Below are 27,819 nucleotides of genomic sequence, written 5' to 3' on the forward strand. Positions count from 1 at the left end.
CTTTTTGTGAGCTAGTATGTAGTCTATTCTGGAGAATGTTCCATGTGCACTTGAGAAGAATGTATGTCCTGTTGCTTTTGGATGTAGAGTTCTATAGATGTCTATTAGGTCCATCTGCTCTACTGTGTTGTTCAGTGCTTCCGTGTCTTTACTTATTTTCTGCCCGGTGGATCTATCCTTTGGGGTGAGTGGTGTGTTGAAGTCTCCTAAAATGAATGCATTGCAGTCTATTTCCCCCTTTAGTTCTGTTAGTATTTGTTTCACATATGCTGGTGCTCCTGTGTTGGGTGCATGTAAATTTAGAATGCTTATATCCTCTTGTTGTATTGAGCCCTTTATCATTATGTAATGTCCTTCTTTATCTCTTGTTACTTTCTTTGTTTTGAAGTCTATTTTGTCTGATATTAGTACTGCAACCCCTGCTTTCTTCTCTCTGTTGTTTGCCTGAAATATGTTTTCCATCCCTTGACTTTTAGTCTGTGTATGTCTTTGGGTTTGAGGTGAGTTTCTTGTAAGCAGCATACAGATGGGTCTTGCTTTTTTATCCATTCTATTACGCTGTGTCTTTTGATTGGTGCATTCAGTCCATTTACGTTTAGGGTGACTATTGAGAGATATGTACTTATTGCCATTGCAGGCTTTAGATTCGTGGTTACCAAAGGTTCAAGGTTAGCTTCTTTAGTATCTTACTGCCTAACTTAGCTTGCTTATTGAGCTGTTATATACACTGTCTGGAGATTCTTTTCTTCTCTCCCTTCTTATTCCTCCTCCTCCATTCTTTATATATTGGTTGTTTTATTCTGTGCTCTTTCATGTTTCCTTTAACTCCTTTTAGTGGGTAGTCCCTTTTTGCCTTTAGTTAATAGTTGGTTGGTCTGCTTTCTTTGCTGTGATTTTATTTTCTCTGGTGACATCTGTTTAGTTTTAGGAGTGCTCCCGTCTAGAGCAGCCCCTCTAAAATATCCTGTAGAGGTAGTTTGTGGGAGGCAAATTCCCTCAACTTTTGCTTGTCTGGGAATTGTTTAATCCCTCCATCATATTTAAAGGATAATCGTGCTGGATACAGTATCCTTGGTTCAAGGCCCTTCTGTTTCATTGCATTATATATATCATACCATTCTCTTCTGGCCTGTAAGGTTTCTGTTGAGATATCTGATGATAGCCTGATGGGTTTTCCTTTATAGGTGACCTTTTTCTCTCTAGCTGCCTTTAAAACTCTTTCCTTGTCCTTGATCTTTGCCATTTTAATTATTATGTGTCTTGGTGTTGTCCTCCTTGGGTCCTTTCTGTTGGGAGTTCTGTGTATTTCTGTGGTCTGTTCGATTATTTCCTCCCCCAGTTTGGGGAAGTTTTCAGCAATTATTTCTTCAAAGACACTTTCTATCCCCTTTTTCTCTCTCTTCTTCTTCTGGTACCCCTATAATATGGATATCATTCCTTTTGGTTGGTCACACAGTTCTCTTAATATTGTTTCATTCCTGGAGATCCTTTTATCTCTCTCTATGTCAGCTTCTATGCGTTCCTGTTCTTTGGTTTCTGTTCTTTGGTTTCCATCAATGGCCTCTTGCATCTTATCTATTCAGCTCATAAATCCTTCCAGAGTTTGTTTCACTTATGTAATCTCCCTCCGGACTTCATCCCTTAGCTCTTGTATATTTCTCTGCATCTCCGTCAGCATGTTTATGATTTTTATTTTGAGTTCTTTTTCAGGAAAACTGGTTAGGTCTGTCTCCTTCTCAGGTGTTGACTCTGTGATCTTTACCTGCCTGTAATTTTGCCTTTTCATGGTGATAGAGATAGTTTACAGAGCTGGCATGAGTGACGGCTGGAAGAACTTTCCTTCTTGTTGGTTTGTGACCTTCCTCTCCTGGGAGAACAGCGACCTCTAGTGGCTTGTGCTGGGTAGCTGCACACACACAGGGCTTCTGATTCCTGCCCAGCTGCTATGGAGTTTATCTCCGCTGTTGCTGTGGGTGTGGCTTACCTTGGGCTGCTGCTCTGATATGGTGGAGCCGCATTGGAGGGGGAGCAGCCGGGAGGCTATTTATCTCTGTGAGGGCCCTCCTTGCTCCCTGCTGCCCAGGGGTGTAGAGTGCCCAGAGTTCCCCCGATTCCCTTCTGCTGGACTAAGTGTCCCTGGACGCTTCCGTCCAGTGTTGGGGTCCCTGTCCCTTTAAGACTTCCAAAAAGCACTCGCAAAAGAAAAACAAAACAAAACAAAAAAACCCCACTCGCTTTTCTTTGTTCCTGGGCGCCGGCCTCAGGGACCCACTCACAGGTCTTGCTGTCCTGTTTCCCTAGTATCCAGGACCCCACGCATGCACTGTGTCTGCGCTCTGGTCCGGATGGCTGGGACTAGGTGCTCAGCAGTCCTGGGCTCCTTCTCCCTCCCAGCTCCGACTCTTCTCCTCCCACCAGGAGCTGGGGTGAGGGGTGCTAGGGTCCTGCCAGGCCGGGTCTTGTATCTTACCCCATTTGTGAGGCGCTTAGTTCTCGCAGGTGTGGATGTGGTCTGGATGTTGTCCTGTGTCCTCTGGTCTCTATTCTAGGAAGAGTTGTCTTTGTTATATTTTCATAAATATATGTGGTTTTGGGAGAAGATTTCCGCTGCTCTACTCACACAGCCATCTTGGCCCCACTCCTCATGGACCTTTTTTTGTTTGTGTGCAAATGAATGTATTAAAACAGGTAAAGCCCTAAGAAGAGTCTGAATTCCTGGGCACAGTTAGGATTGAGCCAAACATTTGATAAAGAAGGCTAAGCAGATTTGAGGCCCAGAGCAGGACGTGTAGACATCATAGGCTGGTTTAGACTGGCAAAAGCCTGAAAAGAGCCTTGAGTTGAATAATTTTGCCTTTGAGCATGGGCAAGGAGAGAGCAATTAAAAACTCTTCAGAGGGTACATGTTAAGTGCCAAATAAAGAATTTGGACTGAAGGGAGAATGGGCTTTAGAAGTCCAGGAGTGTAGAGATCAGTGTGTCTTGGATCTCACTTGAGCTAACAATGTGCTTTTACAATAGAAGTGGAAATAGTAGGCCCTTATTAATTTATTTACATTTCACCCATGTTAATTTTACATTCAGTGTTACTTGTTTTCACACTTTACTTGCTTTCCTTATAGTTCTTATATTACCAATGAAAGTTTGGCTTTATCCCCCTATGTGTAAATTGCTTAGGTAATATCCCTTGCCTGCTTCCACCCCTTACTGTCCTGTGGTGTCTTTTGGCATCAGGAGTCTGGGTTTTGATCCCATGTGTCTACCTAGACAAGTAATTTGGAGTGTGGTTCCACTCCTCTGCAGGAAGGATTATGGACTTGCTCTGAAAACAGACAATAAAAGGCTGTCTTTCAGACAAGGACACTGAGGGGCAGAGAGGTTAAATGACTTGCAAAATATCACTTGAGCTGGACTTGAATCCAAGCCTTCTCACTCTGAATTCATTGTTTTTCCCTCTGTCTGCACTGCCTGTGTGGACACTCTCACATGAAGATTGATTAGTTTCAGGCCACTTGTGCCATCGGGTGAGTGCTACACATTCTATCATTTAAAGAGGAATTAGTAAATAAGTAGGTCTGTCTTGTGAATGAGACTCAGTATCCTTGGTCAATCCTGTAAGGGATTTTCAGAGCCAGGGATCTGGGGCAAACATTGGGGTTCAAACCCCAGCTTACTCACTTACTAGCTGTGAGAACCTGGGCAGAGTACTTACCCTCTGTCTACCTTAGTTTCTTCATGGTAGAATGGGCGCAGTAGCAGTAGCTACCTCATGGACCTTTTTTTGTTTGTGTGCAAATGAATGTATTAAAACAGGTAAAGCCCTAAGAAGAGTGCCCAGTACATGGAAATAATCACTAAATGATAGTAATTAGCTTAATTATTTAAAGATGTGGACTGTTCCTTCCTCTTTTGCTTGAGAACCAAAGCTTAGAAACATCTTGGTGCTCCTGAATGGTGTCTCAGTTGCAGGCAGACTTGATAGGATTTTGTCAGTACTTGGAAGATCTCTGACCAAATCAGTACCTCTTCTCTTGAAGTGAAGCTGGAATCCCCTAATTTATCTGCACAGCCTGTCATTCCCTCTGACAGGTAACCCTGAAAATGAAAATACTCCTGTGATGACTAACATATATCATCAAAAGCTAAAGGATTTATATCTGGACTTACCTAGGGATTCCCCATATTTGAGACCCTAGCTCTTAAAGAATAGTTCCTTCCTCTGAAAGGAGTCTATTCTTATTAATTAAAGCAAACATGTGGTAGGAAAGATTCTCTCCATCTGAAAGTTCTCCTCAGTGTCCTGGGTACCCCATTTAGCCCCATGGGTCAGCACCCAGAATATGAAATGGAAATCATGGTGCAATTGAACCATTACACTTTGCTTTTGGAAATACTGTAGTTTAGAATGTGGGAACATTTCTGGTTGCTCAACTATTCTATAAGCCCAAATATGGGCAAGTCAGTCATTCACAGGGATCTTGTCATTAGTAATATTCATGCAGTATAGGACTTGGGACATAAAACATTACATGATAATTTTCTCATTTGATCCTATGCTCCCAAGACTCTAGTGGCTACTGTTGGGCTAGATACACTTGAGTGAGCCCTTAAATATCAGTGGATCAAATTCTGGGTCTTAGGGAATTAAGCAGACTAAGTAACTGAATCAAGAAAATGTTATTGATTACTGGGACCTAGTGTTTTTATTTGAAATTAAAATTTAGTGATGTGGGATATTTGGAAAATAGTTCAGAAGAACAAAGATCCTTTGTCTTTCCAAGACGAATATATACCATAATCTTTACAAAACATAATACCAGCTCAGGATAAAAGCAGTTCTGAAGGCTACCTCATCCAAGCACTGACCATTCATGGAGGTAGAATCAATAGGATGTGGTAATGGATTGTAATCTGAAAGGGGGAAGGCATTAAGGAGGACTGATAGGTCTGTGGAACTGGATGGATAATGATTTAATTTCCTTAGAATTTCTATTTAATAGTCATCAGCACACTCTTGAAAGTGTCCAGTGATAGCAAACCTTCCAAAAAAACCCACTCCATGTGGATTGCTTTGACTTTTGCTTCTTTGGTATGAGAGGCATATATTTTTTAAATCCTACTTACTGTTCCTCTTTACCCTAAAAGAGGGTGTATGGTGTGTGATCATGGTTGGAATTTTGCAAACATTACATCCTCCTTTTCCTTGTTTCTAGATGGATTCTGGCTGAGGGGCACACAGATCATGGTTCCCAAGTTTATTATTTAGTAAATGGATTATAAAATAATAAGGCAGGAGTGTGACTCAGAAAAAAAAATTATCAGAGATGAATGCAGTAATGAATAGAACTTAGTGTCCCCCACATTGAGAGGGGGTAAGGTGTTTTCTTTTTTTTTTATTGAGGTACCGTGGATATACAATCTTATGAAGGTTTCACATGAGCAACATTGTGGTATCGACATTCACCCATATTATCATGTCCCCCCACCGACCCCATTGTAATCACTGTCCATCAGCATAGTAAGGTGCTATAGAGTCACTACTTGTTTTCTCTGTGCTGTACTGCCTTCCCCATGACCTACCTATATTGTGAGTGCTAATTATAGTGCCCCTTAATTCCCTTCTCCCTCCCTCCCCATCCCCTTCCCTTTGGTAACTGCTAGTCCCTTCTTGGAGTCTGTGAGTCTGCTGCTGTTCTGTTCAGTTTTGCTTCATTGTTATACTCCACAGATGAGTGAAGTCCTTTGGTACTTGTCTTTCTCTGCCTGGCTTATTTCACTAAGCATAATACCCTCTAGCTTGGGATGGGAGACATATTTACTGTTGAATTTCTTCTCTTTCTTATCCTTTTCTGTGTTGCTTACTTCTTCTTCACCCAGTGTAAGCTTAATAACTCAGCAATCACTTGTTTATTAGGTTCCTCTGAGGCTACATGGATAGCAACACCCTAATATATTGAATCTTAGATTTTCTGTTTACGTAGGACTTTATCCACCTCTTAAAACCCTCCCAGTTACTTCCTGGAGCCTCAAATCTGCTTAGCAATCAGACTAGTCATATTGCCCTCCAGCCTCATCCTCCCTGCACCCTGTCCTGCCCTCTGCTGCTGGTTATACGACTCCCTGCTGAGCACAGCAGGCTTCTGAGTGACCTGTTTGGGTTCTTTGGGCACTGAAGGATGTCATGAATGGGGAAGAACCACCTCTGCTCCATCCTCAGCCACACTTTCTCACCAGGGCCCTGAAACAGCTGCTTGGTTTCACCATTGTCCTACCTTCTTTCCGCTGTCTGGGTCAGATACTTTCCCTTTTGCTCTGTTGTCCTCATCGTTCTCTCTCTGCTCCTGTCCCTAACTCACAATTTTACCTCTTTTTCCAGATTCCTATCACTAAATACATACCCTTCCTTCTACTTGCCTCTCCAATCCCCCCAAATTCTCCCTGTATATCTACTCATGTGATAAACTCATGAAGGATTCTTTGCTCACCGGTGTCAAAGAGGTGGACTGGCTATCCCAGGCTGGGTTCATGTAGGTCACTCTGCTATGCAACTTCATATTGATGTTCTTCAGCTGCTCCATTATTTTTCTGTTGGACATACAGCTGTTGCTTTTATCTGATCATCTAGAAAGCTCATCCTTATACTTGCTAGAGTTATGTTAGTGATATGACTCTCCTCTCTTGTCCTATTCTCTTTTGCTCAAAGTCACATTCTTTAATTCTCCATCCTATTCTCCATATTTTCATCCAGCTTTATTGAAACCATTTGCTTTATCTTTTCCCTTTCCCTATTTTTTAAATCTTTCTGATATAGAGTATTGTGAGATGGTCTTCAAGCCCCTCCTACTCAAATGTCCTCTACTGAAAGGTCTATTGACGGTGGGATTAGATTGACCTGTGTGGAAGCCTAATTCTGCCACTTTCTTCTTGTAAACTTAACTTACTATGATACATAAAATGAAGTTGACCATCTTCTGAGGCAGAAGATAATTGCTGGAGTTAAATCAAATAACGAATGTAGAATTTCTAACATAGTTGTCAAACTACATAGTTAGTGTCAGTCTCCTCTCCTCCCCTTTTCTGTCTCACCCCTTGAGGACAAGTTGTGGCTGTGCTTTGTTACGATGTGTGGAGCCGCACAGAACTCCTGCAACACTTGCTGTGTCCTTGTTCATCTTGACATCCTTCCTCCAGTAGCTCTGTGTTCCAGTCGCCTTGGCATCAAGTTCATCACAGAACTGTGAGTTAGTGTTTGGATTGATCATTTAGTCATAAATCCACACACTTGCCACCTCTTTGTACTTTAATAATGGTGTCAAATATTCATTAATACTGTAAAATCTGTGAGTACCTTAATTGTATAATGTATGTGCCCCTTTTGAATCATTGTGTTTTACACACTGTATTATGATGGCAGCTAGTGATATTAACATGTGACCATATTTCTAACTGCATTTGTGAATTAGATTTTACTGAAACACCTTACAATTGAAGAAGAACAAACTGTAGTGATGGTTATATTAGTAATATTTTGGGTTTGGGAAGGCAATTGAGATTGAGGAGAAGGAATGAGGAAATGTATCCTATCTCCCAACTTCTAGATTTAAGAAAAGCCCATAGGTCATGTCCCCTCTATTAATAATTAAATTCCAAGAACCACGGGTGGAATTCAATTTGCATGCCCTAAAGTTATTTATGTTATAAAATGTGGATATTTACTGAAGTATTTAATGTCCCAAACATGCTTTTTAGGAGAATGACTCTAATGCCATATATTTATTTAGCTCAAATAACCACCCCCATCCCCCGCCACCCAGTGCTGCCCAATGAATGTTTCTCCTGATGATGTCAGGCCCTTTAAGAAGGATTTTCTTGGTTAATCCTGATCTCTTAATCCTCATAGAATCCTTCCAACTGGAATATTGATAAACTATACAAGTATGTGTTCACTCTAGAGAACATTATTACTTAATCTGATGATAGGAGTACAGAATAGTGTGCTCCCTGGTGGCCTCATCTGAGTCACAGATTTATTTTACAATTTGTGAGATAGAAATTTGTGCCAATTGCAACTTTTTATAAAAGTTATTGGACCCCAGGTCCTAGTTTCCTTCTCAGTCTGCATTCTAACTACCACTGCAGACATGTTTGCTGTACTTATTATGTATTTGCTTTTATTTCACACTGTCTTTGAATCTTGTCGCACACCCTGTAAAATCTTCCTGATGCCAGCACTGTGCTCAGAGTCCTTCAGTTCCCAGGGTTCCCTTATGTGCTGGTAAGGGGGTAAGACCTACCACTCTCTCTGGACAAAAGCTATTTGCCTCAAAATTCATTTTTGACTTTTTAGGGATTATTTTTTCTTCCCTCTACCTAGAAGTTTTAGCAATCTCAAAATCAAAAATGTTCTTATTAAATTGTTTTGTTTTTCAAAGGATTTTTTTAAATGTGTTCTGAACCCCAGGAACAAAAGAGATGTCTAGAAGCAACACGAGGCTGCTCTATTAAGTTCTCTAGGGTAGCCATCCATGCTGCAGAGCTCTGGCTTTTCCATCATGGTCATAAGTATGTCTATTCTTTGTTCTTTCCAAGCCTGCCATTTGGATAGCAGCAATTTGACTTCTGATATAGTACTATCCTTTTTATGTTTTTGCCTTTCAATTGAGATCAATGAACAGATTGTTGAGAATGAACTTGTGTAATCATATGGAAATGCTTCTAAAATTGTATGTAAATGGTGTGAAAGAACTGTTAGACACCTTCTGTGGGGTATCCAGCTGTAGGAATTATGGATATGATGTATTTGCATAAAGTAGTGAAATCATGAGCGGCAATCAGAGCAGCTCAGTTTACTAAAGGGAAGATGTATATTGAGCTCAAGATGGTACTGTTTCCTTTGCAAACCTTTGGGTCTTTCTGTAGCCACTGTGACGTACAGGGTCTGTTTCTTAGGCCCTGTTGAGATTAGGGAGAAGACAACTATCATCTGCAGCTGAGACTTTAAAAATTCAGATGTCAAAACATAGGGACTAGTTAAGTATTGTTTAGATATTCCCTTTACAGCTTCATGCCTTCTGCCAGAGGTGGGGAATGGCTTAAATGTGTGAGCAAATGTAGTTCCAAGTGTCTATACCCACAGTCAAGCTCCCCTGATCACAAGGGGAGCTACTTCAAAGGCTGCAGTGCTCTGAGGTAGAAACTTACCCACATTAGGTAATAATTGTCTGACTTCACTTGAAGCAAATTTAAAGGTGAGGTCCAATTTTAACCTTTCTTACCTGCTCTGGGGCATTGTGGGACAAGTCTTTCTCTAGGTCATAACAGGAACATTAAACCATGAGCACCAGTATACCTTTAGGACAAAGTGGAATTCCTAGCAGGGATTTTGCAAACATTACATCCTCTTTTCCTTGTTTCCAGATGGATTCTGGCTGAGGGGGACACAGATCATGATGAAAGTTGCTTAATAGACACAATCTGTTAATCATCTTTTTCTGAAGAGAAGATAAAACTTTATGTAGAAGTGTTAGACGTCTCATGAGGGTTTCCCATATCAGATTCATTAACTCTTCCTAAAGTTTTAGGAAAAACAGTATTTTGTAACTTCTACCTGCAGATTTTTAAGACAGGCTTGGATTCAAGTTCCATTTCTGTGACTTAGTAACTTTACGACTTTGGACAAGTTACTTAACCTTTCTAAGCCTATATGGTTCTCACGGGTAAAGCTGGGTAATTACTAGTACCCAGCTCAGAGGATTGTGAGTTAAATGAATAAGGCATAGTAAGTACTTGGCCTAGGGCCTAACATTCCCGAAGCACTCTTGAAATGTTGGCTAATATTTGCCTTTTCCTCCTCTTTTCCCCTTTCCTCTTTCTCCTTCTCAGTTAACTATGAATTTACCTATTTTATTACCACACCTGTGTATTTAATTTTAATGGATTTTTTACTGCTTGTCCCCAAATTGTTATCTTCCTGCCTTTCATTAGTTGACTAAGGAAAATGAGCTTGCCAGCCAGCAGTGGTAACTGCAATGGCCTTTGCTGAAGCAACAATAAACTGGATTAGAATGCAGTGCCTGGTTGCCCTGTCCTTTTCTTGGGAGAGCCTTGTGTTTAAACATTACTATATGCATTTGGGAAGGTCTCTCCCTGTGCATTAGGTGAAACCTCAACCTGGACAGGGGAGAATTCTTGACTCTGACTGAGAAAGAATTCTTGACCAGGTCAGATGAGTGTAGGTAAAAGAAGGAATTCATTAAAGCCAGAGTAGTAGTGAATGGAAGCAGCCATGCAGGCAGCAGAGAACAAGGAAGAGCAGAGGGAGGAAAGGGAGGCTCACTGAACTCCTGCTCGACATAGGGCAAATACCTTGCCAGCTCCTGAAGCCGGGGTCACCTGGTGTCCAGTGTGTGCTTGAATTTTCATGGCATGGGAACTAAGCCCCTAACACACCAGAATTTGGGGGAGCCACAGAGCACTGGATGGAGTGAGTTTATGTTCTGAGAACTACCACTTCCCTACTAGTCTGAAATAAAACAGGGAGAGAGAAAAGGATTGTGTTAAATCTAGGAAGCTGAATGAAGTAGCAAAGTGACAAAAACATTTACCACTGGAGGTGGAGGTTGGAGAGTTCTTGTCTTTATCAAGGGAAAGGATTTCAGAGACAAGTGCAACTGGCATATGCAACAAGAAAGTTTATTTGCTATAAGACAGTACACACTCAGATGGGAGTGCAGGCAACCTCAGAGAGGTGTGCTTAAGGGTTTTGGTTTTGGGGTTTTATAGGGCCTTTTGAGTATGGTCAGCATAAGGCATGATGTATACAGCTGATTCATGATTCCTTTGAATTTTTCTCTTAAGAATAGGGTTATTTAGGTGACTTTGTTGATCTGGATCATAGCATTGTTTATTCACATAAGTTCATTTATGCCTCAGAGGTCTGTCTCTTGTACTGGTTGCAGTTACTTAATTGATTAAGGGGCTGGAAGAAGAAGAAGAATAGCATATAGATTAAGTTAAAGAATACTCTGGGCCTTTTTCCCAGGCTAAGTAGATTTTACAGTGGCATGACTCTTGTCCCATTGCCCTGCTGTAATCTCAGTAACTCCAAAATGTATCTCAAAATTAGTATTATGGCAGGTTTTATGAGATGACAATAGATTAAGATGAATAGGGCTTTCTTTGATTGCCTTACATTTAAGAGTTTATGAATCTCCAATACCAATATGTCTCCCCTGTCAACAAGAGCAACAAAGCAAAAAGTAAGCAGATGCACCTTATTACAAACCATCACCTATAAATTATAGTCCCTTGTAAGATTTTGAATATTTCATCAGATACAAAATTCATCTAAAAATCATAGTTAAATAAAAAACCTTTATCAAGTAATGGCTTTGAGCCCACTTGTTTCATTGTAGTGCTGCATTGTTAGAGTTATATCCAACAATAAATGGTTTTATGGCATTTTGCTTCTACAGTGTTTTTTTTTTTAATGGCTGTAGTAGGGTATGAGGAAGAGCACCAAACTGGGAGACCAGAAACCTAATTTGAGTCCCACTCACTCTATTGTTTATTAGTTGTGTGACCAGGGTCAAGTCCCTTTACACTATGATCTTTAGTCTCGCTGTTTGTACAGTGACAGTGATGTCTGTCATACCAGGCTCAAATGGAAGTGTGAGTCACACAACTTTTCTTATGGAAATCTTATACAAATGTTATATTATTGTGATGAATGTAAATATTCAGGCCATTTTATAAAGTTAAACACTTCATCTGCGGCATTTAGAATGGATTTTCTTCCAACAGAGGGGCTATAGGGAAAATGGGAGAGAAGATAGAATAGCTTTATCTCTGAGAGTCCCCGTGTTCCTCCTCCTCCTTGAGGGCTGTGCTCTGTGTCAAACCTAAACCTTTAAACAAGAGAATGCCGTCGAAGCACCCTGCCTGGGTATTCACTCCTCTCTAAAATTGGGCTGCCTTGGGCTGTTGAACAGAAAAGCTTATTCTGCCTAACTGGAAAGTCATTGTTCAAGAGCAGCTTCCTTCATTTGGAAATACAAATTTGACTTAATATATGCAATAATTGTTCCTGATTTAAAGTTCTCAAAAATCAAACTCCACAGAATGGGTTTACATATCTAAAAAGGCATTCCTAATTTTAAAAAGGAAGTTTTCTTTGTCTTACCAAAAATGTACCAAGCCCACCTGTGTGAGACGCTGTGAGGTCTACCATTGATCACTAAACCTTGAGCATTCAATGAGTATCTTAAGAATCTCGCAAGTACAGAATCTTTCTTTTAAATTATGGGGAAGGGGTCTATTCATCAATCTACTCCTTTATTTCTCACAGTTGATGACACGAGCCAGAGATGTGTTGAGGATATCAATATCTTATATTCTCATGGAGATCACATTGAAAGCTTAGGTTTCCTTTATCTTTATGTGGTGAAGCTTTGAAGATGTAAGGGAAAGGTGACGAAAGGATTCTCGGAAGTGTCAGAGAATCTTTAAGTGCTCATACCTTGTAGCATATCTAAGTTATCTGAGTGGGTTTGTTTATGGGTCAATAAACAATCACAGAAAGGAGCCATTTTTCTTAGCCTTTGAGAACTAGCTGTGACTTTGGCTAGAAGTTTATTGACCAAAAATAATTCTATCGACCAGCTTTGTCCTCTCCCTTATTTCTCTAGAGATTTGGCAGTATGTCTTAATAAGGCTTGGCAGGGAGTGTTGGTGGCTTCATAGTCAAATCAGAGTTTCAAAAGTAGAAATCTTGCTTCTGCAATATAAACTGGCTTAGTGCTTTCTTTCTCGTGATGTTGTAAGAATGCAAAGAAAACCAGAAAATTGTAGTCTTTATGAAGAAAACAAAAGCTTTGAGATGATATATAAACTCTCTCAATTTCACTGCTTTCTATCTCAGAATCATCTTCTCCCCTTTATTTAGACCTAATCTTTGAGTGTGACGCAATCTCCTTGTCAGGCTCACCCTCCCTGTGTCTCCTCCAGCCTGGGTCTTTTCCTTCCTCTGCTGCCTTCCTTTGCCTATTGTCCCGTATTTTATCCCGTATTTCACTTGTGTCATCAGTATTTCCCTCTTTACGACCACCTTCTTCTCAGCCTAAAAACATGCTTAGATTTCCTTTGTCTTAAAAAAACAAGCAAAATTAACAACTAAGACAAAACCTTGATACTTGTACAGGTTTTTCCTCTCATTCTGCTCTCTGAACTGGCAGGTTTCTCTTGCTCTTTGCAATATAATTTGGTGTCCTATTGCTCTACTAAAAACTGCACTCTAAAACTCTGCCTGTAATCTTCCCTTCTGGTTTGTTTCTTTTTTAACCTCTTTGTGGAACTTAATGTTTGCCTGAGCTCCTTATTCTTGACTCTGTCCATTCTCTTTCTATTCCATTCTGTTCTGACATTACTGCTAAGTTCACCTTCCTTAAATTTAGTGCTGAAGATAATACTTCCCTGACCAAAAACCATCAGTGGCTTCCCATTTATCTATGATGTTAGCATTAATTTCCCACCAACCTGGGTTTGAATTTTTGTACAATGTGTTATCACTATATTTTTTGACTTATCTCTCCTGACCTGTGTCTAAAAAAGCAGAGAGTAATCTTTCCCTCTGTACATGTTCGCTGCTTGCCCAGTCTTGTATAATGCCCCTCCTCCTGGGATTCCCTTTTCTTAATTGTTACCTGTCAAACTCTTACCTTTTAGTGGGAAACTATTTCAAATGTTTTTTCTTCCTGAAGAATTTTCTGATCCTACAAAGATGATGTGGTTTCTCCTTCTCTGATCTGTTCTTTGATGTTTTATAGAAATTTTTTTCTGCTTTGTATTACAGTAATTTTGTTATTACTCCCATATTCCTACTCCTACAGTATGTACATTCTTTGAAGAAAAATTCCTCCAGGGGGAAAAGAGCTGGAAAGCTATTGCCAACCTATCTGCGTTTTTATATCTTTTATTGATGAATAGTAGCACTGCACTGTATCCTTGGGTGGGTGGGAAGGAGACAGGCAGGTACTAGCTTGTCCAAAAATCACACATTAGAAGCAGAATTCAAAGTTTCCTGGGCCTGAATGAGCAATGGGAGGGAGCAGTAACTGGTACCCAGAGAAAGTAGCTTTATTTAGAGGAGGGCTACCCAAGAGGAACTATAGTCTTCGTTAGAGGACATATCTTTTGTAAAACCAGAGCCTAGGAGGGTGGGGGCCGGGGAATAAACTGACCCTTCTTTCATTCTGCCCTCCTATCTGCTGGTAGTATTCCTTAATGGCTAAACCCAGGTAGAAGCCAGAGAGCAAGGGAGCTTGTTGATTGAGTCCTAAAAGTCAGTCTCCTGTTGATGAGACTGATGTGCAGAAGGGTAGATAGAGCCTGAATCTGAATGGACACATGGACAGTATGCAGTTTAATAATTGTAGTTATAGATCATCTGTCTGAGGAGTAGTGGACTCAGATAGAGTCATAGGGCATTGCTGTGCCAATGGCTGAGCAAATAAAGCTTTGCATTGGCTTTTTAGGTCCAAAATCACTTTGAAAATCTACAGTAAGCAGAGTGACTGCAGCTAATTCTTGGATCTTATTTTTTATGCATTGGTGAAATATGTTCTGAGCATTGAATAACATACTAAAGGGCAATAATTTCCCATTATGATGACATACAACAGGTATTTCCATTTTGGGTAGAGTGAAGTCATGTATGTGCTTGTTGGAAAAAGAGTCAGGGAAGAAATCATCACAGCAGTATTGTCTTAGGCAGGCTATCAGCCCGGAGTCTGCCAGAAGAATGGAAGACGTGAGGACTGCCAGGAAACAGTGCTTCTGTACTGAGCACAGTCAGAGCAGACCACTTCATAGACCAAAGTAAGATATATTATTTGGTGTGTGGAACCTGCAGAGCTACTGCTTTTTAGTCAAAGCAGAGTGAGGCAATGCTGCTTGAAACAGTCCTGGGAACTCAGCATGGAATTGTAGTGATGGTGTATTTAACCCCACTCCATATTGCTTTCCTTGTTACTTTGCTTTTTTTCTTCTAAGACTTATAGTATCTTTTCCCTCTGGTTTCTCAGATGGAAAATATGGGTGATGAATCAGCACTGCACTCTGCCTGACTAAAGGATTGTTACAGAAGTGTGTGCTTGCTCCAAAGCCTTCTTTTGCCATAGTTCGTGCTGTAGTGCTGGAGCTGAAGTTCATTAGCTCAGAGCATATGTTTTTCTTCTTCAAGAGAGGAGGAGTTTTATATTTTCTTGGTCATCTAGTAGGTTTTACCAACTAATATTTTCATTTATTGTGTTGGAAACTTAGAGATTAAATTTTTCATTTCACAAAAGACACGAAATTTGAAAGGAGAAAATACATGATGTACATGTATCCAGATGTACAGACACTGGCAGGGATGCACTGGCAGGCTGAATCCTGACAGTCTTTTCTTTGGTGGAGGGAGAGATATTTGGGAAGAACCACGAATATTTATTCCCTGCCCTGGAGGCAGCTCTTTAAATATTCATTGATGGTAGTGGAAGGTGTGCACAATGATTTTGCTAAAAATAATTTCAAACTGGGGAAAAAAATGGGGAAGCAAGTGTTTCAAAAACTTTCATGCTTCTTTGCAGTAACATCTTTTCCTAATCTCTATTATTTATTTATTGAATTATATTTGACATACTATATTAGTGTCAGGTGTGCAACATAGTGATTTGATATTTTTATACATTATGGAGTTTCTATCTTAAATCAATTGTACTTTGATATCCAAAATTGTAGCAAAGCTAATTCTAAAACTCATTCTAGTACCAGAAAACATGAAATACTTTTTTTCCCATAAAGTCCCTCTAAGATGCCCTGTGATTGCCAAATTCTGGCAAGTTAGATTGGTTTTGAGCCACTTACACATTAATCCCTGTGCTCTTATGCATTCAGAGGAGAAATTTGTTCTTTTCAAGTGACTCCACCTTGTAATTACAACAATTCTGTACACTTCTCAATTCCTACCCTTCATTGCAGATAATAGCTTTTCCTTAAATTTTTTGTTAAATAATAAGACCTAGAGAGAGAGGTACTAGGAGTATCTGCCCTACCTGCTTATATGATCATTGTAAACTCAGGTATTATGAAAACCTGGCATGAAGTCTACGTGTACTTGGATTTCCACCTCTAGAACCTGTTAGAAGAGTATTTTTTTATTAAGGTATCATTGATATATAATTTATGAAGGTTTCACAAGAAAAGCAATGTGGTTTCTACATTCACCCATATTAATGAGTCCTCCCCCATACCCCATTGCAGTCACTGTCCATCAGTGTAGTAAGATGCCACAGAGTCACTACTTGTCTTCTCTGCACAACATTATCCTCCCCATGTCCTCCTCAACACCATGTGGACTAATCATAATATCCCTCAATCCCATCTCCCTCCCTCCTCACTCCCCCTCCCCACTCCCTCCCTTTGGTAACCACTAGTCCCTTCTTCGAGTCTGTGAGTCTGCTGCTGTTTTGTTCCTTCAGTTTTGCTTCATTGTTATACTCCACAAATGAGGGAAATCATTTGGTACTCGTCTTTCTCTGCCTGATTTATTTCACTGCATTATACCCTCTAGCTCCATCCATGTTGTTGCAAATGGTAGAATTTGTTTCTTTCTTATGGCTGAATAGTATTCCATTGTGTATACGTACCACCTCATCTTTATCCATTCATCTATTAATGGACACTTAGGTTGATTCCACACCTTGGCTATTGTAGATAGTGCTGCAATAAACATAGGGGTGCAGATGTCTTTTTGAATCTCAGAACTTGTATTCTTTGGGTAAATTCCTAGGAGTGGAATTCCCGGGTCAAATGGTATTTCTTTTTTTAGTTTTTAGAGGAACTTCCATATTGCTTTCCACAATGGTAGAACTAATTTACATTCCCACCAGCAGTAAAAGAGGGTTCCCCTTTCTCTGCATCCTTGCCAACATTTGTTTTTCCTAGTCTTTTCGATGTTGGCCATCCTGAATGGTGCAAGGTGATATGTCATTGTGGTTTTAATTTGCATTTTCCTGATAATTAGCAATGTGGAGCATCTTTTCGTGTGCCTCTTGGCCATCTGAATTTCTTCTTTGGAGAATTGTCTGTTCATATCCTCCACCCATTTTTTAAATGGGTTATTTCCTTTTTGGGTGTTGAGGTGTGTGAGTTCTTTATATGTTTTGGATGTTAACCCCTTATTAGGTAAGTCGTTGACAAATATGTTCTCCCATACTGTAGGATGCCTTTTTGTTCTACTGATGGTGTCCTTTGCTCTACAGAAGCTTTTTAGCTTGATGTAGTCCAAATTTGTTCATTTTTGCTTTTGTTTCCCTTTCCAAAGGAGATGTATTCAGGAAAAAAAAGCTATGGCTTGGACTTGCAATACTATGCTGAATTAAAGTGGGGAGAGTGGGCAACCTTGTCTTGTTCCCAATCTTAGAGGAAAAGCTTTCAGCTTTTTGCTGTTAAGTATGATGTTGGTTGTGGGTTTGTCTTATATGGCCTTTATTATGTTGAGGTACTTGCCCTCTGTACCTATTTGTTGAGAATTTTTATCATGAATGAATGTTGAATTTTGTCAAATGCTTTTTAAGCATCTATTGAGAGGATCATGTGATTTTTGCTCTTCTTTCTGTTGATGTGGTGTATGATGTTGATGGGTTTTCAAATATTCTACCATCCTTGCAACCCTGGAATAAATCCCACTTGATCATGATGGGTGATCTTTTTTTGTATTTTTGAATTCAGTTTGTTAATATTTTGTTGAGTATTTTTGCATCTATATTCATCAGGGATATTGGTCTGTAATTTTCTTTTTTTGTGGTATCTTTGTCTGATTTTGCTATTAGAGTGATGCTGGCCTCATAGAATGAATTTGGAAGTATTCCCTCCTCTTCTACTTTTTGGAAAACTTTAAGGAGGATGAATATTAGGTCTTCCCTAAATGTTTGATAAAATTCAGCAGAGAAGCCATATGGTTCAGTGGTTTTCTTCGTAGGTAGATTTTTTATTACCAATTCAATTTCATTGCTGGTAATTGGTCTGTTCATATTTTCTGTTTCTTCCTGGGTCAGCCTTGGAAGATTATATTTTTCTAGAAAGTTGTCCATTTCTTCTAGGTTATCCAATTTGTTAGCATATAATTTTTCATAGTATTCTTTCATAATTCTTTGTATTTCTGTGGTGTCTATAGCAATTTTTCCTTTCTCATTTCTGATTCTGTTTATGTGTGTAGACTCTTTTTTCTTGTTAAGTCTGGCTAGGGGTTTATCTATATTTGTTTTGTTTATTTTCTTGAAGAACCAGCTCCTGGTTTTATTGATTCTTTCTATTGTTTAATTCTTTTTGATTTTATTGATTCCTGCTCTGATTTTTATTATGTCCCTCCTTCTACTGACTTTGGGCCTCATTCATTCTTCTTTTTCTAGTTTTATTAATTGTAACTTTAGACTGTTCATTTGGGATTGTTCTTTCTTGAGGTAAGCCTATATTGCAACATACTTTCCTCTTAGAACTACCTTTGGTGAATCCCACAGATTTTCGAGAACTGAGCTGTTGTTTTCATTTGTCTCTGTATATTGCTTGATCTCTGTTATAATTTGGTCACTGATCCATTGATTATTTAGGAGCATGTTGTTAAGCCTCCGTGTGTTAGTGGACTTTTTCATTTTCTTTGCATAGTTTATTTCTAATTTCATAGATTTGTGGTCTGAGAAGCTGGTTGGAACTACTTCAATCCTTCTGAATTTACTGAGGCTCTTTTTGTAGCCTAGTATGTGATCTATTCTGGAAAATGTTCCATGTACACTTGAGAGGAAGTGTATTCTGCTGCTTTTGAGCAGAGTGTTCTGTAGATGTCTGTTAGGTCTGTCTGTTCTAATGCATTATTCAGAGTCTCTGTCTCCTTACTTATTTTCTGTCTGGTCGAGTTGTCATTTGAAGTGAGTAGTGTGTTGAATTCTCCTAAAATGAATACATTGCATTCTATTTCCACCTTTAATTCTGTTAGTATTTGTTTCACATATGTAGGTGCTCCTGTGTTGGGTGCATAGATATTTATAATGGTTATATCCTCTTGTTGGACTGACCCCTGTATCATTATGTAATGTCCTTCTTTGTCTCTTGTTTCTTTCTTTGTTTTGAAGTCTATTTTGTCTGATACAAATACTACAACACCTGTTTTTTTCTACCTAATGGTTGCATGAAATATATTTTTCCATCCCTTCACTTTTAGTCTGTGTATGTCTTTCAGTTTGAACTGAGTCTCTTGTATGCAGCGTATAGACAGGTCTTGTTTTTTTTTATCCATTTCATTACTCTATGTCTTTTGATTGGTGCATTCAGACCATTTACATTTTGGGTGATTATTGATAGGTATGTACTTATTGCCATTTGTTAGAAGAGTATTTTATCTTGGAAGCAAAGTACCACTCTGCAACATTGTTTTTGTTGTTGTTGTTTTGTATTTTTAAATTTCAGAATTCCAAGAGACTTCTCTTTTACAGTTGATAGGGAATTATTTTTGCTATGTATCCTGTCACAAACCTCATGACCAGTGTTGAGATCTACAACCCAAAAGTCATTCCTTTCATTTTCTATGCTCCTTGGTTTGGTCCCTAATTAAAAGGTCTTCATCATTGTACAACACCATGGTTGGGACTTTCACTATTCTAATACTATTCCTCTGCAAAAGAAAAGGTAGAAGTAGAAGGAAATGTAATAGTTGTTTAAGAAGGGATGGTGGATGAGGCTGAAGCTAAGAATTTAAGGATATAACTGGTATGTGACTCCTGTTACTGTCAGGAAGGGAGGAAGAAAGACTGGATTGTATTATGGAGCCCCGTGGTTTAATCTGAGACTACTTTCTGAGATATCAGTTTTGGTCTCAGTTTGGCTACACTGATGGAAAGACTTTAGAGCTAGGGTTTACAGAATTATTATAAAAGCATAATAAGTTATAGCATTGAACCTTGATTTCCTTAACTGCAGAATATGGGGAATTATCTTACTTCTATTTCTTTCTCAGCCTTGTTTAAAGTCTCTTTCCCCACAATCCATCCTTTAAATATCTTAAGTGTTCCCAGCACCATGTTATGCAACCTTTGCTTTTGTTAGTTTGCATACTCTCCTTGAGTAACTTCATCTAAGCCAATGACTTTAACTCCATATTGTATACATTCTGATAATTGTTGTCTTTTAATGGTGTGTTTAGGCCATTTACATTTAATGAAATTTTTTGATATGTTTAGATTTAGGCTTTCCATTTTATTATTTATTTCTGTTTGTGTCTTCAGGTTTGTGGGGGTTTTTTTGTTCCTGTCTTTCATTTCCCCTTTCTTGTTTTCTTTTGAGTTAGTTGAACATTTTTATTATTCCATTTTAACATATCAATTGTATTTTTGATTATATCTTTTTGTATGTGTTTTTATTGGTTGCTCTAGGGATTAAAATTTGCATGCCTAATTCTTCACCCTATAGTTAGAATTAAATTCAGTTATACTTTACCACCATATAGTCCCTTTTCCCACCCCTTTATATGTTGTAGTTGTCTTGTGTATTATGTGCACATACATTGCAAACTCACCCAAGAAATATTGTATTTTTTGCTGTCAATTGTCAAACATCTTTTAAAGAACTCAAGAGAGGAATAACATTGTATTTATAGAGATATTTACTGTTTTTGCCATTCCTCCTTCTTGATGTTACAAGTTTCTTTCTGGTATCATATTCAGTCTTTCTGAAGAGCTTCTTTTAGCAATTCTTTTAGAGTAGGTCTGCAGACAATGAATGATCTTTTCTTACATTCTTCATTTCATCTTTATTCTTGAAGAATATTTTCACTAGATAGAAAATTCTGTGTTAACAGGTCTTTTCATTAACCACTTTAAAACTGTTGCTTTACTTCCCTATGATCTCCTGAGTCCTCCTGACACTTCTGGGTTGATAAGTTTTCTGAAATTTTTTTGACCTTCATTTTATCACTCTTAATATCGTCTGTTTTTCTCAAGGAGTTTCTTGAGTTTTTCTCAAGTTTTTATTACACAACTGTTCCTCCTTTCTGTCTTATTCTACTCAATATGTACCTCTATGTATCTTTTTACTCCTTAAATCTAAGTTAGAAAGACCTGAGGAAAATAATTCATGAAAGATATCAGTGATTAAAAAATGGTTATTGTGTTACCCTTCCCAGGGAGAATTCCTTTTGAGCACTGGATGTCTTGAAGACTGGGAAATACTTTAATGTAAAAAATGGAGTGTTTTAATATAGAGTTCCAAGTTCCGTGCTTGTGTGGAGGGATATTCCTGGGGTCCCCCAAATCACAGGAGTGTGGAGCCACCTTTACTGCTTATGTGACCTTTTATTCACTTTGATAGTAAAGACACTGAAAATCCACATGGGGTGAGCAGTAGCTTACAGATTTTTGCTTTTTTCTCTGCCATTCCATTTGGCCTTGAGTAGGTTAGTCAGTGTTGGTAGCAGGTGGGGAGAAAAGCTTGATTAAGATTCCTGATTTACTTATTTAAATTTAAAAAATAGATTTTTTTCACTTTTAGCACTTTTGGCAAAATATATGAGTTGTGTTCAGAAGAGACTCCAGATTTTTGCCTAATACGTTTCCCCCCCCCAATACTTCTTTATGTTATATAAATAATTAATCTAAATTCTTAGAAGGTCCATTTTGGAGATTAAGAAGGCTTGAAGTTTTTGCAAAGTAATATTCCAAGCATATTAAAATGGCTGTTTTCTAAGGATCTTAAAGTTCCCTTTCCTCAGGATTTCTACATTGTGTATTAGCTGTGTTTTATAGAGGAACATAAACTGAAGCCTAGAGAATCTGAGAGATCCCTCTAGGAGTTCCCATGTGGGGAAAGGAACTTTTGTTTTAGGGCTAAAATTAGAGCACTCTCCTCTCTTAGCTGTAGAAAAACTCTGCTGGTCAAAGGCAGGGTGGAAGTGGGGGAAAAGGTTGCACTCAGACTCCTGGCTCATTTGAGTTGACTTGGTTGAGGTCAGTCAGAGAGGAAGTTTAAGTCATGGTTATGTTTTGAGTTGTGTCAGTGTATGGTTTATGCACTCTGTTAGACAAGCTGCTTTCTTCCCCTGTTCCTCTTAACAGGCAGTTTCATTGCTGGAGATGACTGTCAGCTGCTTTCCCTACGTAGCCACCATCACATGCCCCACCAGCGGAGCCTGGGAAGCCTGACCACAGACCACAGTATCTCTGAGGCATGAATAATTAGGTAGGCATAATGGAAGGCACTCACTGCACCCTTCAGTTGCGTAAGCCCATTACTGAACTCTGCCACATCAGCTTCTATCTTCCAAGGGGGAAAGTCAGAGGATATTCATACAAGGGCACTGTAACTCTAGACAGAACCAATAAAGGATTTCATAACTGCTACCAAGTCAGGGAGGGGTCAGACGTCATCGGCCTCAGACTCCAGCCAAATGAACATCCAGGTGACATATTTTTCAAGCAAACTCCCACAAAAGACATTTTAACAGAGCTGTACAAACTCACAGCAGAGAGGGAGAGACTGCTGGCCAGTCTTCTGAGCTCAGACCACATCCTGGGGATTATGATGAGGAACCAGGAGGGGAAGCTGCCAGAGCTGTCCGTGAGCCTGGCCCCTGAGGACAGCTGTTTCCAGAGTACTGGTGATTGGTGTGGGGAGGCCCCTATGGACCGCCTCAACAAGAGGAAACCCCATGGGAACAAAAAGCCCCAGAGGTTTGGTGGAAGGAGAGAGAGCTTTGGAGAGCTCCTGCAGAGGAGGACGAAAAGAAGGAGGCATGGGGGCCAGGACCTGGCTCCTCAGATGGGGAGTGGCCCAGCCTACTCCAGCAACTCCCCTCTTCTTTCTCAGACAAGGACTAGTCTTTGGCTCTTAAAAGAGAAAGGCAACTTGAGCCCAAATGGGGCATTCACCTTTTCCCTGTGGAGGAGAGACAGCTGCCCCCCAAATACCCCTAGGACACTGGAGGCCAGACCTGGCTTTGGGAGCTGCAGGGAAGCTTCTGAGGACACTGGGCTTGGAAGAGGACTGTCTTCTGACAGCAGCTCTACAGAGCCAGGAGATGATGGTGCCAGGGGCCCGAAGAGGGGCCCTCATGCGCTGGCATATCAGCCAACAGGTTTGACTGAAATGTGCAAGGACCCTGAGAAGCATCCAGAGGAAGAGAGGGGCCAGGGGGAGAAGTCTGCTGAGCTTACTTGCAGGAAGAAGCCTGTTTCCAAAGTGGTAGCCAAAGTCCAGGATCTGTCCACTCAGGTGCAAAGAGTAGTTAAAATGCATCCTGAGGGTGAGGAAAGAATTACCATTTTCCCAGTGGCCCAAGCTGCATTTATACCCAGAGCAGACTTACCCACCTTCCTGGGAGCTGAGGCAGGAGCTCCTAGTTCCAGGCGGCAGGACATGGAGCAGCGAGTGGACAGATCATTGCCGCTGTTGCCCAGGGAATTTATGGCAGCCCACGCTGAGGAGGCTGTGAACAAGGTCCTCCTGAAGGTTATAGAGAGTGAGAAGTTAGATGAAGCTACTGAGGGGAAAAGGCTGGGCGTCCCCCTCAGCACGATAGCCGCCTATACTCTCCAGGAAACTAGAAGCAAGAGGAAAGCAGTGCTACTTCCAAGTGACCACAGCACGTTCCTGGATCTTCCCCACAATGTAAGCCCCTCACAGCCTGGCGGTGATGAGAGGAGGCCAGCTCCCCCAGCACTGGCAGCTCTCAGCATGGTGTTTAATAATTTATCCTGTCAGCCCAGCAAACACAAGCGGATGTCACCTGTTCCCTCACCTGTGTCTCCAAGGCTCCCCAGACCTCAGCAGCATCGTAAGATCCTCGGGCCCCCTCCACTGCCTGGCGACAGGGAAGCTGCTCTTGATGATTCTCCTGGTAGAAAGAGCAGTGCGTTCTCTGGGTCCCCCTCCACTGACATCTTGGAGCTACCATCCTCTGCAAAGGTCACGGAGACCAGAGGAGCCAGCTCAGCCTCCCTCAGAGCAGGCCAACCTCAGTTGGTGCCTGGGGAACCTTTGGAAAAGAGCTTGGGGTCTGGGAAGAACATAGCTCGGTCCCAGCACCAGTCGCCTCCAGGTCAGTCCCTGTTTAAAATGCTTTACATCTGTTCTTGGGTGACGTACAAACTGTCAGTGTGCTTTTACTATTCAGAGACAGGCTAATTAACAACAAGCCGAAATTCCTAGGCCTGTTACTTAATTCATCTTGTAGCGATTAACCTGGGGAGTATAGGGGAGTGTGTGGAAGTGGTGAGGATGGTGTTGACTCTAGAGTTAAGGATGCAGTTGCTTGTGAAAGCAATACTTTCTAAAGATGTGTTTTTCCATTTTTCATTTTGGCATACTTTAAACTGCCTGCATGGTTGCTTAACACAATACTCAAATGGGACAGGCAGAGAGAAGTGGCAATTTGTTGCTGCCTCTGATAATAGCACCGTGTAGTTGGCCCCTTGACCTAAATTCTGCTCTTCATGCTGTGGGAGGAGCTTGGATTTGTTGGGGTTCTCCACGCGGAAGAGCAAAAGCACACTGCATCTTTGCCTATCTGTCTGTTGTTAGAAGTTTCTAGTAATCACTTTTATAAGCATCATTATTTATAACAAAAACTTTTTATCATTTTTACTAGAAGAAGGCAGGATTCAGTCTAATTTGAAGAAACTTGGTTCAGATTTTTTTTGGACTCTTCTTTTTATTTCCCAAACAAGCATGATATAATGTTTATTCTAAAGTTATGTTTTATTTATGGATTTCTGCCATTGCTGGTATTACATTACTTCTCATGCAAAAAAGTGCTGAAGAGCTAATCTGGCTTGTAGGTTTAATGTGATTGAAAACTTTATATGAAAACAGTTTTGGGGGTTCTATAAGTGGGCTCAGTAAAACCAAAAATGTCTGTGTACCAGAAGTGCCACTCCTGTGTCCGTTGTATTTTTCAGGCTGATGTGGCCAGTTGCTGAGGGGTTTGTATGCTGTTGTGTAGGGATTAGGTTCTTTTTCAGCATGTGGTCAATGTTTTGTCTAGGGAATGGTTTGCAGTAGGACAGATGGTCTCTTAAAGTTTAGAGAAAACATGTGTAATTTTTGAGATAAAAATGTCTACCTTGGACAGGAATTTCAAGAGCTTTCTGTTCATTTTGAACTCTCAACATTTTATTAATTTCCCTTAATCATTGATTCAGGGAGTTGGTTTTTAAACATGTAAAGGTTTTTCCTCTTGTTTTTGTTGTATATTGCTCTTAGCTTAATAAGACTTGCTACTTTCATAATATAGCCAAAATGCTTCACCAGGAAAGTCATAGAAATGTAGATTTTGTATCATGTATCACAGAACCCTAGTGATGAAAATTTGTTCTCCCCTTTGGATTCAGGGGCCTTCAAAATACTTGGAAAGGAAGCTCTCTGCAATTAGTAGCTGAGAGACTGCTGAATGTATAGGCATGGAATAGCTGCCTCACCTCCAAAGGTTCTTTGTAGAAATCACACCAAATTCTAGGGTTGTGTGTGTCTCTTATCCAGAAACTGTGTTAAATACATTGAGACTCAGTAAATTTTTTTTTTCCTGATTTAGAATTATCTTTTTATTTTGTCATTTTTTCTCTATATAAAGAAGATATGGTAAAAGCTCCATCATATCTGGATCGAGGCAGGCATGTAGAGGACATTCAGTTTCTATGGTGACTGACCAAGAGCCCACCAAGGCCAAGTTTAACGGATGGTCACACTTCCCTTTGGCCTTTCCATGCAATTGCTCAGAACTACTCCCTTTACTTTGGCCCAGGCTTCCACTGGGGACTTCATAGCGCTTTCAGGAGCCAGTCATTAGACTCAAGAGGTTCCTTGGCAGGGAGACGGCCTGTGCTTTTAACTTCATGAAAGAAGTTGTGAAGTGGGAGAACAGATGTGGGAGAGACCTTTTTTCCTGGTATGGATAACTTCGCTTTTACAAGACCTCCCTCCAGGACATCCAGACATTTTCTCTTATTGTAGTCCCTCTTTGAAAAGTGTGAAGGGAGCGAATTCTCCAGATAGTGTCTTCTGTCTGTATGCTGTGTTCCTATCTCCTTCCCTCCCTTGAATTACCCTTTTCTGTGGCCTTGAATCCCCCTCATATTCTGGACCTTTCGCTGATCTGCAGCTGGTGGGGCCATAGCAGGGGTATTTTCTTGCTTCCAGCTGCCTTTGTCTTTCATAGCATTTCTCCCTGCGCCCCATTCAGCAGAGGCCTCTCACAGTCCCCAGCAGCCCAGATGACCAGTGTATCGCTCATTTACCATCACTGTACAGTGACCCTTTGTCTGAATCCAACTCCCACCTTTCTCCATGTTAGCTATTAACCAGGTTGAGTTTATGGTCTGTGGATCTTTATTTCTTGTGGAAATAACGTCTCAGTGTTTTATTGAAGTGACGTAATTAAGGTTATTGAAAGTCCTCATTAACTGCTCAAGTAAGAGATTAAGTCTGGCAAAAGTAATCAGATCCGTTTCCAGTTGGAAGACTTTTTAGTGTTATGAGCAAGTGTTAATTCCCAGGAAAGAATGAAATCTTTTCCTTTTCACAGCACTAAGCAGTTAAAACATTACCATCTACACAGGAAATAACAGGAAGGGATTATAGAGGCTTTTAGTCCACCTCCTATTGGCTTTTTAATTTTTGCCTAACTTTTCATTCCAAGGGTTATATACAGGAATTTCTTGTCTGGTGATGAAAGTCAAATAGAGATGTGTAATCTCTCCTAACAGTGAATGGTGGCCAGACTTGTCTTCTCATGGTTCCCAGCTTCATCTTTCCCCACCTTGGAATTGGTTTCTAGTGTTTTGTTTTGGGATGGAAACCGCTATAGAATGTTCCCAAGCCTTTCTGGAATGTGGTATTTTCTCACACCTTGAGGTACTTGAGTTGTGCTAACCTGCATAGCAGTGTCCTTGGGACTGGGATTCCTTTCCATTTTAGTAACTTTCTTTTACCTTTGATCTGAAATAAACTCTTAATGCCAGAAGAATCATGTGAAATGCATGTTTCAGTGTGTTCCTCATCAATCTCCTGATCTTTTCCCTATAATTGAAGTCACTGAGGTAGTGTTGGAAGCATATGCCCCAGACATTGTTCTTGATATTGTGAATCATTTGATCAATTCTTGTGCACATGAAAAGATATAGTTAACATCAAATGATTAAGGGTTGAGAGGAATACTTGTAATAGGTTATATTATACCTACTGCTGCTTTCAAAACCTTGATTTATCTCTGGATATATATTATGAGAAGTAGATATAAGTTCTTCCTATATTAATATTGAGGTTTGATACAATTCCAATACAATTTTAAAGAAGCTTCACAACATTATTAGACATATGCAGCCAATTCAGATTATTATAGAAAGTATGGGATATATAGAAAATTATCTGTAATTCATCTTAAGAGAGAAAATAAGATTCAGAAATTGTATATATTGTTTTATAGCCATGTAAGACAAAAATAAGAATTAAATTGACAGGAAAATCTTCGCTATATACTTTTAAGAGAGTGAGGGAGTGGTAATTAAAACTGTATGTAACTTTGACTTACAAACCTTACTTTTAGGAATTTAGCGTACATAAATAAATGTACTAGTAAAAATATATGCATAAAACTGTTTATTGCAGCATTGTTTGTAGTGGCAAAATAGCTGTAAAAATTTGTCCAACAGTAGAGAAATGGTTAAGTAAATTACAGTACATTTATACTCTGTAATGTTATGAGGCTATTTGAAGTACTGAACTAGATCTACAGCTAGCAAG

At 39.9% G+C, this 27,819-nt stretch overlaps 1 protein-coding gene across 8 annotated transcripts in view; it reads left to right on the plus strand.

Moving 5' to 3' along the window:
* The window catches only part of FMN1 (formin 1), a 410,926-nt gene that overhangs the window by 22,570 nt on the left and 360,537 nt on the right, over positions 1 to 27,819 (plus strand). For 7 of the 8 annotated variants that reach the window (XM_073211578.1, XM_017655899.3, XM_073211579.1 and 4 more), the window contains one exon: positions 22,140 to 24,121. The exons of the other annotated variant lie outside the window; for it this stretch is intronic. In XM_073211578.1, coding sequence (XP_073067679.1) covers positions 22,273 to 24,121 — 1,849 coding nt within the window. In that variant the 5' untranslated portion in view covers positions 22,140 to 22,272. The remainder of the gene's footprint in view (positions 1 to 22,139; positions 24,122 to 27,819) is intronic. 8 annotated transcript variants of the gene reach the window in all.

This window comes from Manis javanica, chromosome 8 (assembly GCF_040802235.1).
Source record: "Manis javanica isolate MJ-LG chromosome 8, MJ_LKY, whole genome shotgun sequence".
Taxonomy (NCBI): domain Eukaryota; kingdom Metazoa; phylum Chordata; class Mammalia; order Pholidota; family Manidae; genus Manis; species Manis javanica.